This window comes from Lontra canadensis, unplaced genomic scaffold, assembly GCF_010015895.1.
Source record: "Lontra canadensis isolate GAN:19392208 unplaced genomic scaffold, GSC_riverotter_1.0 scaffold22, whole genome shotgun sequence".
NCBI classification, from domain to species: Eukaryota; Metazoa; Chordata; class Mammalia; order Carnivora; family Mustelidae; genus Lontra; species Lontra canadensis.
Window position 1 is genome coordinate 18,997,161 of NW_022631016.1, and position 17,976 is coordinate 19,015,136.

Below are 17,976 nucleotides of genomic sequence, written 5' to 3' on the forward strand. Positions count from 1 at the left end.
AATCATAAATCTTAGGGGATTTTACATTTTTTATTTTAGACTATTTTAGACATCTAATTACTCATAATTTATATGTTTAAGTCTACCAATAGATTTCTGGAACTTCTGCATTTGTGTGATAGTACCTACTTGACATATAGAGAGAAAACTTAGCATAAAAGCATTAATTTATCTTTCCATAAACTTTCTTTGATATTTTGTTGAAAATAAAACCAATGAGAATTGATTGACTTAATCACCATTTCTAATGACCAAAGGTTATAAATCAATTTATTTCACTTATCTGAATAAAACATGAAAAACAATGACAATAATTTTCTTCTGTGTTTAAAAAATTAATTACAGTAGAAGTTAGGTTTTTTTTATAAATTCTGAGTGTTTTTATAACTATTTCACAATTTTTTCCATTTTCACTAAGAATTATTAACATATAAAATTTATACACAATTTTTTATTACATCTCTAGGGTCTAGAACACCCTTTGATTTTTATAATAGGTGCTTGGAATATTTGATCAATGAAGGAATAAATGGATGAATAAATGAAAGGCCCACAGTGTTTTGATATAATCAATGACACAATACTGAGAGACATTTTCCACATTTCCAATATTAAAAAAATTGGACATAGAATAATCTGTGTATTGGGCATTCTTTGGGAAAGAATCATACAAGGGAGATTACTGAGAGAGTTTGAACAATGAGAATCATTGTAGGGACACTTTCTATTTTCAGGATCTCTAAGAACTTTAACATATGACCTTCATTATAAAAAAATAATAGGATATCTGTAACTGAGGACTGCTTCAGAACTCAGAAAAAAAATGATTTCTATACAACATAGTTCCTCTATTGCCAAAGAAACTTGCTAATCAGTCTCCTTCAGGATAATTTTTGGAGACCTGATTTGACGATACTAGAGAAGACTGTCACCGTAATTTTTAAATTTATTTAAAGTGGGTGATGAAATAAGTGACAGGGCAAGTTAATATCAGTTTGAAATTATCTGAATGAGAATAATTAAAAATATTCAAATAAGAATTCCAATTACTGATATGCAATATTTATAAAAATAGCTAACACTGGAAATTTTTAAACTAATTTTCAATCAAATGAATATTATATTTTGAATCATAATTAATGTGAAATGTTCATAAGATATACATTCTTTTAACTTTTCCGCTTTTTGTTGATTTTATTTGAATGGATTATCCTAGGCTATTGAGGGTTTTCTCTCCCTTCACTTCATTTCCCCCCCACCCCCCCCGTCCTTTAAATTCCGTCCTTTTAACAGTCAGCCTTCTAGTTGTATGAATGGGTTCTTGGAATATAAGAAGTCAGACAAGTCAAGTTTTACTATAATTTGATTTGACAGTCCTTCTAATGTGACTAATTTTAACTAGACCACATGCCTTGTTTTTCTTTTATAAATATATTACCATGCAAACTAAAATGTCTGTAGTCAGAGGAATTTGTGCCTTTTCACTCTGTAAGGTGCGGGGCAAAAACACATCATTCAAGAAGACTGAAATAAATAATTCTGCATTAAGGATATGTCAATATTGTACTCTCCCTCCAAAAGCATAGCATTTTCACTAATTGGAAAGTACAAATCTTGGGTATTGCTTATTACTCAGCAGGGAATGTGACTTCCTAGCACAGGCCCAACAGAGTGCTCCATTTATAAATAAATCATATTTGGAGCTTGAGAAACAAGAGATCAGTTGGTGGCAGTTGGCCTCTGTGAATCTCAGGAACTCCAGATAATTAACTACCAGTATTTTTTTTCCTCCTCTATCGAATCATTCATCGACAGAAAAACAGAGTTAATTACAAATAAATATGTAATGCATTTTTGAAAATGTGACATAATCACATTGCTATATCTTAATGGCATATTCAGCATTATTACTGTCATTACTAGGCATTTTCAAAGTCACCATGGGAGGTACGTATATTTTCCATTAAAGGATTATTTCAGTCTGAAATCTGTCTAAACTATTATTACCTATAACCCTCAGTAGCACAAATGTCATACAAAAATAAGAAAATGTTATATTTTTTCAGTTATTACTTAAGTGAGTAGAAAAAATGAAATTACTATATTGCTGATGTTTTGGGATAATTAGCATAAAGATGGCCATGTTTTAAATTGGCTTACGGGATAAATTTTAAGTGGTCTATATATGACTATTACTTTTAATATGGCAATTATTCCACAAGTCAGAACATAACAAAAATTCACTGGAGAAATAATTCTACCTAGATTTTGTTAATTTGGCGAGAGGTCTGCATAGTAATTATAATGATTTTGTGTCCTCACCTGCATTCATTGTCATTTTGTTCCAAGATAGTGAGTCCACGAAGAAACGTTTTCTTCCTAGGGATGGGACAGCTGGGTGGCTCAGTCAGTTAATCGTCTGCCTTTGGCTTAGGCAGTGATCCCAGGGTCCTGGGATTGAGTCCAACATCAGGTTCCTTGCTCACTGAGGAACTTGCTTCTCCCTCTGTCTGCTGTTCCCCTTGTTCATGCTGTCTTTCTCCCTCTCTCTCTGACAAACAAATTAAAAAAAAAATTTTTTTTTTTTCTTCCTAGGGAAAAAAATGAAGCTGGAGCCAAGGTAGTTGTAAAAACTTGTTTATTTTTTTTTAAAAATAAATACAAAAATATAAATATAAAACATTAGCAGATAGAATTTGATGAAATGAAATTGCACAAACGTTTGTACACCAGGTTGCAAATCACACCTACTAACACCACATGTACTTTTTTTTTTCTTTTTAATTTAATGTACAGAACAGGATATGCCTTAAATTTTTTTCTTCACCTTTTTAAAAGCTTCATTGGCAAGGGCAGGACATGTATCTAACAGAAGCGGCTTGTTCGTGAGGTTGCTTAAGGAAGAACTATCCTGTTCGTGTTTCTGAAATTATCTTTTATTTCTAAGATGGACAACACTGAATTTCCATAGCTTTGGCTCTTGGAAGTGATTAAATAAAATTTCGTATATATTCCATGAGACATCCTACAGGAAAAAAAAAATTAATGTAATTAATGAACAAATTAAAAAGGAAATGGGAAAAAATTGTGCTGCGTGGCAGGAAAATTCTCCTGAATATCAAATATTGTGTAGTGGAGACGGCGTCTGTCAAGTTACTTCCTCTTGCTTGAATAGAATAGATAATGCAGATCCTCGGTTACGAGTCCTTGTCACTCTCCCCGCCACCGTACATCTCCGCCAGCTTATTAAACCGAGGGCCCCACTCCCGGAGGTAATCGTAGTTTTGGTCTCCGTCCGTAGTACCTGATTCCAGGGAGCTCAGAGACTCTGCCACCGAATCGTTTCCTTCGTAGGCGTAGGTTGCGAGGGAGTCGTAGGGGGGCGCTGTGGGGTCGAGATCGTGCTCTTTGAGCCTTTCGTTAATGAAATCCCGGACGTCCGTGTTATCCGGCGCGGTGGGAGTCCTCCGAGGGATAAATAAAGTTTCCGGAATGATGTCTCGCCGGAGCTTCTTGTCCTCGATCGCCGCGGGGTTCCGCAGGGTGCCGATATCAAAGGCCTGCGTGTCCTCCTCTCCGCCACCTTCGTCGTTATAGCTCACGATGTTGTCTCTGATGTCTTCTTTAGACAGGATCAGAGGCTCCTTTTTTCGCTGTCTTTTCAGGGCTGCAAACAGGACTACTATAACTTAAAAAAAAGAAGAAGAAAAAAAAAAAAAAAAGAAAAGGAGATTCATTAGCGAGCCGTCTAAAACACTGCATAAATAACAAGCGGAAGTACTGGGGAGGAATTGAAGTGATTGAGGTTTTCCAGACAGGCGAGGATTTCAGGTTAATGTACTTCCATCAGCGCTGGGGGGGAAAGGACGGAGGCAGCTGAGGGCTTAGCCAGGGTGGGTGGGGTATGCAAGCCGTGTTTCTAATGCATTTTTAAAGCCATCTGGGATATTGCTCAAAGGCAGCGAGATATTTTGTCTATTTTTCTAAGAACTGTTTGAAGTGAGTTCCTTATTGTACAGACATTATTTATACTTTGCATTGAATAGTGACATAAGGTGTTACATAAAAAATAGACACAAATTGAATTCGGCTTCAAGTAAAACAATTAAGGAGGATGAAAATATGCTCATATTTTGCATATCCTTGTATAATATTAAAAAGGCAACAAGCTTCACAAAATACAGTGTTGGTTTTGGTTAAATAGCTTTGCTGATGGATTTACACCACCGGTGTAGCCATCTCTGGGGTATTACGTAGAAATATATATCACACATGAGACCAAAAAGAAAGTTACCCAGTCACGTAACTGCAAAGAGTAAATTTCAATTTCTACATTAAATTACCTATAGAAAGCATGTAGGAACTTAGCTAGCTATATCTCAAACAACAGGAGATCTACAAATAGAAATGTATATCATTCAGAAAGGGCATCTCTTGGACGCCTCGGTGGCTCAGTGGGTTAAACCTCTGCCTTCGGCTCAGGTCATGATCTCAGGGTCCTGGGATTGAGCCCCCCATCAGGCTCTCTGCTCAGTGGGGAGCCTGATTCCCCCTCTCTCTCTGCCTGCCTCTCTGCCTACTTGTGATCTCTGTCTGTCAAATGAATAAATAAATTCTTTTTTAAAAAAGAAAAAGAATGGCACATCCTTACTACTGATACCTAAGAAGGTATCACTAATAGCAACATAATGATTTTACTAATCATGATGATAGTAGCATAAAAGATAGGAGAATGTTAAATTCTCTCTGGCTGTATTAGTTTCCCACTCTCATTCACTATTTCCAAACATTTTGGACACGATCCTTGAAAAGAATAATTTTCAAGGAAACAGATCTGAATTCAATTAAATAAGAAAAGAGAGGGAAAATATTTTACAGGTATATGTATGATGAAATAGTTATATTTATTTAGCTTCTTTAGAAGAAACATTTAAAAGATATGGGATTTATTATTATTATGAACTGAATGTGTCCTTTCAAAATTCATGTTAAAGCCCAGATCCCCAAAGTGATGGTATTTGGAAGTGGTGGAGTGCTTAGGGGGTAATTAAGTCAAAGCGTGGAGCTGTCATGATTGGATTAGGTGGTTCTTTGAAAAGAAACAAGAGGATTGCTGTCTGTCCTATGGGGATACAGCATAGACAGCCACATCGAAACCAGGAAGTATGCCCCCACCAAATCTGGAATCCGCCAGTGCCTTGATTTTGGACTTTCCAGCCTCCAAAATTATGAGAAATACATTTCTGTGGTTAAAACCATCCAGTCTATGGTATGGTTACAGCGGACTGAACTAAGAGAATTACATTAGTATGGGGAGGGCTCTTAGCTTTGCTTTTCTTTTCTTTTTTATTAACACAGGACAGTCAGACTACCTGCCTTCAAGCTTCTGTGAAAGGGCAAACAAGGGAAATTTTTAATGCAAAAAAAAAAAAAAATTAATAATAATAATAAGGCTTTAATCAACTGGTAAGTATTCTTGACCTTCAAAGTGGTTAAAAAATAAATAGGCCACCCCTAAGACATTAAAAAAAAATACATTTATTCTCAAGTCTTTCAGAAAAATTTGCTTAAATTCATATATTCATGCACACACATAAACTCATAATGTAAAGATTTTAAACCTTAGATTGTTCATTGTCAGCCAAACAATCTTACCCAGTAAAAAATGTTCTAATAATGAGGTTAATGAAACTTACTAAGATTGGCTCCAAACCCAAGTTCATTTTACTGCTTCTTAAAATGTCAGATACAATGTTTTTTGATTAGGGTCATAGGAATATACACAATAGTTTTAAGATAATGCAACTGGAGAATAAACTTAATCTGATTTTTCATTCAAAAGCAGTTAAAAAGCAATTTGCTGCAGGTTATAAAATCAAGTATTATTGTTTCAGGGAAAGGTGAACCAGGTAAAGGGCTATTTTAACATGATTTCAGTGGAAAAGCTCCATCCAGCCATCATACCAGTAAAAAGCTGGAAATAAACTTGACATTTCCTGAAAACCTAGCTATAACGGACAGCAAAGTACCTTGCCTTGGTTGAGCCACTCAGAAATTGTGTAACCTTGAAAAATGTTTTGGATAGCTCTAATTTTCAGTCTCGTGATTTAAGAAAGGCAATACATATCTGATCAGATAAACTATTTTAATATAAACAACACCCCATCATTCATGTAGGTCTATCTTAGCTGATGGAGTTAATGGGGGAGGAGTTATTTTCATCACAGAATCTCTTATCCACAAATACACTAACGCAAACAGTCCAGGAAATAATCACGTTTTCCATGAGGTCGCTTACCCAGCAGAATAATGATACAGAGGAGAATGGCGATGAGGGCGCCCGTGCTGAGGCCAGCGGGGAGGAGCAAGGCTTCTGCGCTGCAGGACTGCATGTTGCCTTGGCTGTCACAGGCGCACACGCGGATGGTCAGCGTGCCTGTGCTGCTCTGAATCGGGTAATCGTTGTCCGAGATCACCACAGGCAAGAGATACGTACTTATTTCGTGTCTATTGAATCCATTTTTTCTGGTTAAAATTCTGGCAGTATTATCTAAAATAAATTTTAACATATTACAGATGGCTTGGGATCGTCAATTTCTCTCATGCTGATCCCCGTGGTTTGATAGACAAGTAAAGAGATGTTTATGTAAAATATAAAATGAAGATCGGTTTTCCTGTAACATGCCTACAGGGCAACATTTTAAAATACAGATAAGATAAATGAGGTAATTTGAGGAGTCTCAGACTATGTTTATTTATTTGATTTCCAAGTTTTCGGCAGATAAGGCTTTTAAGATGGTGAATTTTTATAAGTAAACATTTTATCAGGATAGCAAGGATAATGGCATACTGTTTTTCAGAGTTTTCAGAGAACACAAATAAGCATACCAAGAAAAAAAATCACAGTGAATGTTTTCTATTTATATATGCATATACATTTATACATACACACACGCACACAGAATACACACATTAACCCAATACTCATGAAGAAAAATATGAATGAGTAAATTTTACAGATAGTTGCACTTTTAAAATCAATCGCACACTCGAAATCCTTCAAGAGTCACAATATATGAACAATGGTGAACAAGTTTTTTTCTTTATTTCTTTTAAAGATTTTATTTATTATTTATTTATGTATTTTATTTATTTATTATGTATTTATTTATTTCAGACAGAGAGAGAAAGAGAGAGTGTGAAGGGGCGCAGGGAAAGCGAGAGACAGAATCCCAGGCAGACTCCACACTGAGCACAGACCTGCTGCAGGGCTCGATCCCATGACCCCGAGATCCTGACCTGAGCCTAAATCAAGAGTGGGACGCTCAACCAAGACACCCAGGTGCCCCAGCAAGTTATTTAAGTTTCTGAACTTTTGATTTCTACTCATTAAAACGAATACAATCTATAACCCATCTGGCGACTGATGCGGACTACTAGATAAATGCACAGGCAGATGTAAGGATTTAAAAAACCCGAGCATCCTACTAAATAGTATATTGCTACGGATATTTTCTTTATCTGATAACATCTAGTATCCTTCAATGGAGGTTGTGCTTTTACTTTTTTATTTTTTTGAGGTTGTGCTTTTAACAAAAAAGATTTCACCTAACCCTCTATAATCAATATTTAAAAAAAAAAATCAATATGTACATGGATGATAATTTCCTATTCTGTTTGTCCAATGCACTTAGTCTTCTTTAGCCAATCCGGTAAGCCTGCTCAAAATGCTAATGTAGGGAAAGGAGTGAGTCAGCCAGTTGTTAAATCAAATATGACAGGGGAAAAAAGGTGAAAATTTCTTGCAGGTAGAGTTGTTGAACATAAAGCAGTAATTTCCTAAATTATTAGTAAGAAGTCATTTCTACTACATCAGTTAACTATAAAGGCTAGGAAAGAAGATTACCAAAATATAAGACGTACGTAAGCAAATTTAAAAAATAAATTTAATCCTGGCATTTTGCAAATTTGACTTATCTTCCAAAAAGTATTAGGGTATAATTCTTCCGTTCTCAAACCTACACTAAAATAAATATTTATATGCATATGGTGGGTATATGTTTTTCCCATTTTCTTTAAGTTTTGTTTAGATTTTAGTTAGCATACAATGTCATATTAATTTCAGGTGTAGAATTTAGTAATTTATCACTTCTACACAACACCTGGTACTCATCATAAGTGCACTCCTTAATCTCCATCACCTACTGGACCTGTTCACCCACCCACCTCCCCTCTGATAACCATCAGATTGTTCTCAACAGTTAAGAGTTTATTTCTTGGTTTGCCCCCCTCTCTCTCTTTTTCCCTTTATACCTTTGTGTTGTTTTTTATTAATTCCACAACTGAGTGAAATCATACGGTATTTGTCTTTCTCTGACTGACCTATTTAGCTTAGCATAATACTCTGAAGCTCCCCCCATGTCATATCAAATGGCCAAGATTTCATTCTTTTTTGGTGGCTAAATATATATATATATATATATATATATATATATATATATATATAGCATTTCCTCTTTATCCATTCATTAGTTGATGGACACTAGGACTGTTCCCATAATTTGGCTATTGTAGATAATGCCGCTATAAACACTGGGGTGCATATATCCCTTTGAATTAGTACTTTTATGTTCTTTGGATAAGTAACTAGTAGCGCAATTACTATACCACAGGGTGCTTCTATTTTTAACTTTCTGAGAACCTCCATACTGTTTTCCAGGGTGGGTGCAGCAGTTTGCATTCCCACCAACAGTGCGAGAGGCTTCTCCTTTCTCCACATCCTTGTCAACACTCACTCTTGATAACAACCCTCAACAAAGTAGGTTTAGAGGGACTATATCTCAATATCATGAAGGCCATACATGAAAAGCCCACAACTAATATCATCCTCAATGGGGAAAAACTGAAATCTTTTTCTCCAAGGTCAAGAACAAGACAGGGATGTCACCTCTCACCACTGTTATTTAACAAAATACTGGAAGTCCAAGCCTCAGCAATCAGACAACCAAAAGAAATAAAAGACATCAGAATCAGCAGGGAAGAATTAAAGTTCGCACTGTTTCCAGATGGCATGAGACTCCATAAGGAAACCTAAAGACTCCACCCAAAAACCACTAGAACTGATAATGGAATTTAGTGAAGTCGCAGGATACAAAATCAATGTAGAGAAATCTGTTGCATTTCTATATACCAATAATGAAAATTAAATTAAGGAATCAATCCTCAAAAACCAAAAGATACCTAGGAATAAACCTAACTAAAGGATGAAAGATCTGTACTCTGGAAAGTATAAAACACTGATGAAAGAAACTGAAGATGACACAAGGAAGTGGAAAGACACTCCATGCTCATGGATTGGAAGGACAAATATTGTTAAAATGTCTATACTACCCAAAACAGTCTGCGCATTTAATACAATCCCTACCAAAATACTACCAACATTTTTCCACAACTCTAGAACAAACAATTCTAAAATTGTATGGAACCCCGAATAGCTAAAGCAAACTTGAAAAGGCAAAGAAAAGCTGGATGCAATAGTTCCAGACTTCAGCTTCTATTACAAGGCTATAGTGATCCAAACAGTACTGGCATAAAGACAGACACATCCATCAACAGAACAGAATAGAAAACCCAGAAATGAAACCGTAACTATATGGTCAACTAATGTGTAACAAAGTAGTAAAGAGTATCCAAGGAGGGGGTGCCTGGGTGGCTCAGTGAGTTAAAGCCTCTGCCTTCGGCTCAGGTCATGATCCCAGGGTCCTGGGATCGAGCCCCGCATCAGGCTCTCTGCTCAGCAGGGAGTCTGCTTCCCCCCCCCCACCTCTGCCTGCTTCTCTGCCTACTTGTGATCTCTGTCAAATAAGTAAATAAAATCTTTAAAAAAAAAAAAAAAAAAAAAGAATATCCAAGGAGGAGAAGACAGTTTCTTCAACAAATGGTGTTGGAAAAACCGGACAATGACATGCAAAAGAATGGAAGTGGAGCACTTTTTTTTTTTTTTTTTTAATGTCAAGCACCAAAATAAATTCCAAATGGACTAAAGACCTAAATGACCTAAATGTTATTTAGACCTGAAACCATAAAAATCCTAGAGGAGAACACAGGCAGTAACCTCTTTAACTTGGCCATAGCAACTTCTTTCTAGATATTTCTCTGGAGGCCAGGGAAACAAAACCAAAGATAAACTATTGGGAATTCATCAAAATTAAAATCTTCTACACAGTACCAGGGATATCTAATCTAAATTTAGAAAACTAAAAAGCTTTCTAAGGAATGGGACAACATATTTGCAAATGACATAAAGGGTTATCTAAAATATATAAAGAATTTACAAAACTCAATAGCCAAGAAACAAATAACCCCCCAAAACAAAAACAAAAACAAAAAACCCAACTAAACCAATTAAAAAGTGGGCAGAAGATATGAATAGATATTTTCCCAAAGGAAACATACAGATGGCCAACAGAGACATGAAAAGGTGCTCAATATCACTGATCATCAGGAAAATACAAATCAAAACTATAATGAGACATCACCTCACACATGTCAGAATGACTAAAATCAACAACAGAAGAAACAACAGATGTTAGCATATTGGTATATTTAGGATCTTCTTGTCTTATTCTTTTTTAACTTTTCAAAAGGTTCTAAATCTTATTTTTGCCTACAATACTTTTAATACATTGAAGAATAAAATGAAGTTTTACCCTAAACTAACCATCCTATTCAAATCATTTTATTAAACATTCAGAAGGTCATCATACAGTTATGCTTTTGACCTATAAGTTAAGGAATGGGAATTTTAAGAATCAAAAGCTCCAAGTGTGGTATCACAGAAACAGGGAATTAATTTTTAAAAATGATAACATAAAATTAAAGTTTTCTAATATGAACATTTAGACAAATACAAGGGCATTTTCTTAAGAAGAGCCATGAGGTGATGTCTGTATCATTGGAATTTCTTTCAAAATGCACTCAATTAAAAAAAAAAAAACAGTGAGTTTATGCACTTTGGAATAGTGAGTTATGCAATAGTGAGTTCATTCCATCTGACTTTAGTGGTACTCTATATAATGACAAGTTCAAATATATATTCATATGGCTTCGATTCTTGTTTTGAGTAACTTATATAAGATCAGGAACTCTTCTGAATATAGAAAGATGGCCCTACTTGTTAAAAATAAATTAAGATGTGTCTTAAGGTGCTTACTTGGTAACTGTGAGATGCTGTGATAAGATAACACTATTTCAAGTCTCTATTATTTTTTATTTTATTTTTTTATTTTTTTAAAAGATTTTATTTATTTATTTGACAGATATCACAAGTAGGCAAAGAGGCAGGCAGAGAGAGAGGAAAGGAAGCAGGCTCCCTGCTTGGCAGAAAGCCCAATGTGGGGCTTGATCCCAGGATCCTGGGATCATGACCTGAGCCGAAGGCAGAGGCTTTAACCCACTGAGCCACCCAGGTGCCCCTCTATTACTTTTTAAAATTGAGAGATGGTTTGTTGGGATCCATGACTCAGTTTAACAGAAACATAAAACAAATTAAAATGCACTTAGAAAGAGATATAATATTGTCAAATCAGTACCAGGGATGTCTAATCTAAATTCTATATTTAGGATGCCAGATTGAGCAAATAAAATGATGGGTGCTGTTTTGCTGATATTCAAATGGAACTGGACATCTTGTATCTTATCTGCCAACTCTATGACAATTTTTCACATCGCAATTATTTTAGATGTTCAGAGGAACATCAGATGTTCAGATGGAAAAGATGTTCAGATGGAAAAGAGACATTTCAGAAACTACGATTTAATAAACAGATGTTACCAGTGGATGCCCTCTTTTCAACTGAATTGTGTAGTTTCGGCCATATCAAATACCTCAAACAATAACTGGGTTAATGGAAAACTATCCATTATCTTACACTTCTTTCTGATATTCTGAAAGCCACCGAGAGGTGATAGAGCAATCTGGTTCTGCCAGTGGATATATATTGTTACAGAGGTATTATAAATATGCCAAAGTAGTTATTAAATGTATTTTAAGAATAACTATATCTACCCTCATCTAAGATAAGTATGCCTTTTTAAAGGAAGATTAGCTGATATAATTAGTTTAACATAAATTTATTAAGGGGAAACAGGCTCTAACTATATACTTTTGTTTAGACTAGAATAATTGCCATGTATATTTTTCAAAGAATAAAGCTGCTCAGCTTTTTAAAAATAGTAACCATTTTCATATTTTTTCCTCTTAAATATGTTTTTGTCCTCTTGGGGAATATAAGAAATATAAGCAGTACATTTTAATCACAGAGATATTATAAAATTTATATATTGCACAGAAGAATAGTGTATCTTACCTTTGCAACTGCTTTTGTAGTGAAACCCCTCACAGACTAATATGGATACTTCTTCTCACTCATATCCCATGCCTTTTTGGCTTTGTGAATATGTTGCCGCCAAATCTCATTGAAATTTGCATAAGGATCTCACTGAATCATTCATTTCTCTACCCCATGTGTCTGATTATTTCCAGCCTTTCTAATGTTTTCAAGATTCAGACTTTTGACTAGTACTCATATTGAACCTTCTTTCATGTCTTTATTGTATTGAAATTTAAGAGAATGAACATGGTCAAGAAAGAAATTAATATCTCATTAAATGTCTGATGAAAACAACATTTTGTAACATAGATCAGTACATTAATACATAAAATGATTGTTACTTTGGAGAAAAGGTCTTGCTAATGTCATCTGAAATCATAATGATGACGTTCTAAAATTTACCTTCATTATCTTGTACTGTGAAGTTTGGATTGACAGCAGCTAAACTGAAGAAAAATTTCTGTCCACCTAAAGGGTCATCTTTGTCTACTGCGCTTATAGTCTGTATTAGCTGCAGAAAAAAGAAAAATGCATATTTATCAAACATCTATGGTTATAATCTGCTTTATAATATGTAATTCTTTAACATTTACTTTTGTCTAAATTTAAAGGCAATTGATTTTCTTCCTTGTGCATGAATCTTTATTTTATTCCATCTTTTTAATTATTACTTTGACTTTAACAAAGTCTCTATCTCTCTCTCTCTCTTCCTCTCTGCTTTTTTCTGTCTCTATTTCTCTCTCCTTCCTTCTCAATTTCTCCCAAATATTATCCATTTCTTCAAAATAATAAATGGCAATATTATATTCTTTGCAGTCTTATTAACTTAGATATAGTATTTGACGTGAGTAGGTTATTACATATGTATTTAAACAATGATCTGGAAAAGCTTATCTAACGGAGGAAAAATTTAGAAAACTATTGTGATTATGGCTTTTCTCCTTATCAAAAGTGAAAACTATTCAAAGAATGTACAGATTTCATAGATAATATCATGCAAAACTGTTTAAAGGAAAGACTTAAAGATTATGATCTATTTTAATAGTAACGGTTTACTTTATTTGCATTGTCAATAAAATTACATTTTTAATTCAATATATGTAAAACATGCAAAATGGTTATTTTATAATCATCTCTGATTTACTTTAGGATAAGATACAATATAAGGAGCTATCTGGTAACAAAGCATAAGATGTAACACCTTTTACTATAATTAGATCACTTTGAACATGTATGATTAATATTATATAAATATATATGTACCATATGGCTAATGTACTTTTTTTCATATATATAGAATTTGTCCTTAACTTATATGTATAACAACATTTTATATAATTTTTTGCATATCTTAATTTTGCAAGAGAGCATCAGAAGTTGCTAAATTTGTATACCATATATAAATGGTGAAATTTATGCTTAACTGAAAAGAATGTGCTTTACCACATTGACTTATTTAACAGGGTGTCAATACTTGATGAAAATATTTGTTGCTGATGTTTTGTTGCTGTAAAAAGAGATTTCAAGTTTAAAATATTATATAATTGTAAAAAATAAGGAATTATTTTAACCTTTCTATATTCAATTAATTTTCTTTTAAATTACCTTATAAAAATAAAAATGTGATAAATTTTAGCTGTTCCCTATTTAATTACAACTCTAGCCACTGATTTCAAAATAATACAAGAAATATAATTAGATCAAACAAAGATAAATGTTTATCATCTAGGAATAAGCAGCCCAAAAAATCATTTAAACTTTGAGTAATTTTAAAATAGATTTTAAAATGTAACATAACTTATTTAATGAAGTTTTAATGGTAATTTAAGATTAAGTAGAAAGCAAGGATTTATTGCTAATAGCTTACCTATCCAATACAAGACCAAAAATGGTACATATGTGAAGGAATTAAAGAGAAAAATGTATAAAAAGTATTAGCTAATACCCTTTAAGAGGTTTCAATTCAGTTACAAAATCATTCTTGATTGACTTGTTGTCAAGCAGTCTAAAAGATTTTATTTTTAGTGATTTAAGAATAAGCTGAAGGGAAAAAATGACATAAATGAGACAACATCAAGTAAGGTAGTAGACTTAATAAAATTTCTATGTTTATATATATATCATTAAGATTAATATTTCAGCACATATATAGATACAAAATGATAGAAATTTAAAAGTAGAGCTAACGGTCTTTTAAAACAAAAAAAATGTCTCATAATAAATATGCATTTTCAACTGTGATTAAAAATTACAATTTCAGTTTATATTTATACCAAAATAATACATTTCAGAGAACAAAATGGAAATATCTGTACATATATCTGTAAGAAGTTATAATGGTTTACACAAAAATTCTTAATTAATATGTTATTTGAATAAAAGATGATAACATTGTTGGTTTCAAAATTAGTAATTCCCTGATATATTTTCTTAAATGTTATTAAGGAACTAGCCCCTGAGTTGTTCAAGGATCAAATATATTTTGTTTTGGCGTATATTTGTTTATTTCAGTATATGTACCATATATACATGGGTATAACATATACATAGGCATATGTACATATATGTGTATGTATATACATGTAAGTATGTGCTAAAATAGAATTCAAAAGTTGGCAACATGAAGGAGATAAAACCACCTGGTCTTTTTATAGAAACACTTGCAAGTTATCCTCCTGGAGTCAAGTTCATTTTAACTCATTTCCAATATAATAGGTTGCCACAATTATGAGGGAAAAATAAAAACACTGGTGATGTCCAGTATTCATTTTGAGCATATGAAGAATAGACACAGATAAATCATTTATATTTAATCTCCTTAGCTCTTATATAAATGGTTTGCATTTTTACTAGGCTATTCTAAAATAATCTCAAATAAACTTGAGGGTTTTTTCAGTGATCATACCATAATGGAGTGTGGGATGATGATGGGATTTTAAGATATTTAAGTAAGAAAACTGGTCCCTAAGTTTTAATGTTTTAGCTTTTTCAGTGAAAAGAGTACCAGTTAGGGAAGTAAGTAAACATTGTTCCATGGAAATATGTAATAGGATATTTGGGGTCTGACAAAGGCCTAGAGCTTAGATACAATCTGTGGGTAAGTGTAAGCAGCAGTCCTCCCTGGGGAGACTGCAAAACCTGGGAGACTGACATGCTTTCTTCCCATAAAGATGAAAAATTATTGAAATATATTGACTGAAGGAGTAAAATTTATTGACTGAAGGAGTGAGACATGCGTGAGGGAAAATGAAAGAAAAATGAAACAGCTAGTCTTCCTGCCCCTCCTTTCCCAAGATGCTCTTTCTGAGGTGGAAAAGACAGGGAGTTAGGTAGCCTAGTTCAGGCGCAAGAGGGGACTATGAATTTACATTAGTTTTAAGTTGCATCTTTTCCAAAGCGGAAAGTCTCCTACCCTTAGAGCAAATAATAGACAGAAAAGGAAGAGGGAATGGCAACTATATCTGTCTTCTCATTTTGTCCACACACCAAATAGAGGGAATCATTTCCTATGCTGTCCTCAAAGTGCCACTTTAATAAAACAGTACTTAATTCAGAGGAGAATTAGGTGAGTTGAAATACTCTATAAATAACTAAAGTACACCCACGAGTTCTAACAAGCTACAACATCCCTAGAAGGAGAGGAGACAGAGTTAACGTAAATTTCAAGGAAGGTTCGGTGAAGGACTTTTCCAAATAACCCACTTGGTTTTGTCTGCTAGGCTGTTGCAACCTAGAATTCCATCACTAAGTACATAATGGTTTAGTTCAAGCAACCATTTATCAGCCAGGAGACCAAAATGACATTTAACAAACTGATCTTATTAAAAATAAGTACTATGGGAAGCTATAGCACATTCAGCCGATTAGACAAAAATTACTAATCATGTTATTCTTATCAAGTTAGTCCAAATAGGTTACTTTTTAAATTAAAATTGTCTTTGATTTTATTATTTTCCTGCAATATGCCAACTGGTTTCTAAAATCCCCAAATTATAAAGTTACTGAACCAGATTTAGTTTTTATTTTTTAAAGACGCATAAGGGAAAAAAAAAAAACAACAAAACACAATCCCTTATTTTGTATACTTTGAATACATTTGGAAATCAGTATTTTAAATGACTCAAATGCTCTGAAAAGATATCTCTTGAAAATCAAATGGAATAACCATAGAGGGAGCAATGCATGTGGCAGTTGTAAAGTGGGTAATTTATCTCTTAGAGAAAAGGCTTCAACTTATATCATGCTGAGCCTGCCAAGCAGAGGACTATTTGGAATGGTATTTTCAGGGCAAACACTGTTTCATTACGAAGTAGGTTGGAAGTAGCTTTGTCATTTAAATATTCCAAATTAAACATTTCCATAACATTTTCAAATAAAAAAAATGAATCCAATTGCAGCAATTTCACCATTTCAAACAATAGACAGGCTATTGAATTCCTGTTAGAATCTTCAGAAGGAAGAATTCGTGTTATCCCACAACGTAATTTGCATAAAAATGTAACAATGACATTGATGGTTATAGGGAGCTTCAAATGATGTCAAAACACAATGTAGTTTTGTGATGGCTCCTCTTTCTTTAATAAAACACATTTGATTCCCAATGATTATTTATAACATGCAGCTCCCTTCTGTGAAGATAGCACTCAAACCAATTAAGAGCATTTCTTTTCAGCCATATACACTGGTGCTTTTCAAACAACAAAATGAGTCCACTGAGGAAAAGACTTAAAGAGTTATAAACAAAGCTGATGTAGGAAGAATGTTCTAAAGGAGGAAAACTAAGTCATTAAGCACTCTAAGTGTTGCTATAATGATGAAGTACAAGTATAAATTTAAGGAGTGAATCCTGCAGCCCTGCTTTGAAATCATTTGCATACATTGGAATATTGATGCAATGTTTTGCTGATCCCCTGTATCTGTCTGTGTTCTCCTAACTTCCATCTCCCATCTCTTCTAGTGGTTATCAATATTTACCTAGAGAAATAGCAGAGGGTTTTTTTTTTTTTTTTCCTGGTTTTGTTTGTGAAAATTTACAAAGTGAAAGTTATTTCTTCCTACATCTTGATTTTTGTGGCAACAATGATATCTTAAACTTTCATTTGAACTTCACGAAACAAATGTGAAACAAGCTATATGGTCATTTGGAACCCTAAAAATATCATCCTTTTTTTTTTTTTTTTAAATATTACTGGGATTTATATGAGCGTTTTTATCTCTGTTTACTCATTCTTCTTAAGATTGGGAATGGAAAACATTTAATAAGCCATTAAAATCTTCCGAAGCTTTTAGTCTTATGGGTGCTCACCTGCCCTGGTCTCGCGTTTTCACATACAAAAGTGTCATAGAACACAGCAAATTGTGGGGCGTTGTCGTTAACGTCCAAAATTCTCACAAAAACAGCCACGCGAGTCATCTCTTTGGGATTGTCTAGAAAAGGGAAAAGAAAAATTTGTTTAGGAAGACCCATTTGTGCACCAGGTTTAATTTATATAAGCATCTTGTGGATATTAAGTGCTCACATAAAAATAAGCATTGTGTTCATTCTGCCAACATAATGAGCAAATACAATAAAGAAAATTACTAC

At 33.8% G+C, this 17,976-nt stretch overlaps 1 protein-coding gene across 2 annotated transcripts in view; it reads right to left on the reverse strand.

Moving 5' to 3' along the window:
* Nucleotides 1-2,621: 2,621 nt before the first annotated feature.
* Nucleotides 2,622-17,976, reverse strand: part of CDH10 (cadherin 10) — a 171,696-nt gene continuing 156,341 nt past the window's right edge. For both annotated transcript variants that reach the window (XM_032861911.1, XM_032861912.1), the window contains exons 9-12: nt 17,698-17,819; nt 12,795-12,903; nt 6,299-6,550; nt 2,622-3,688 (exon numbers count right to left, since the gene is read on the reverse strand). In XM_032861911.1, the coding sequence (XP_032717802.1) occupies nt 3,198-3,688; nt 6,299-6,550; nt 12,795-12,903; nt 17,698-17,819 (974 nt within the window). In that variant the 3' untranslated portion in view covers nt 2,622-3,197. The remainder of the gene's footprint in view (nt 3,689-6,298; nt 6,551-12,794; nt 12,904-17,697; nt 17,820-17,976) is intronic.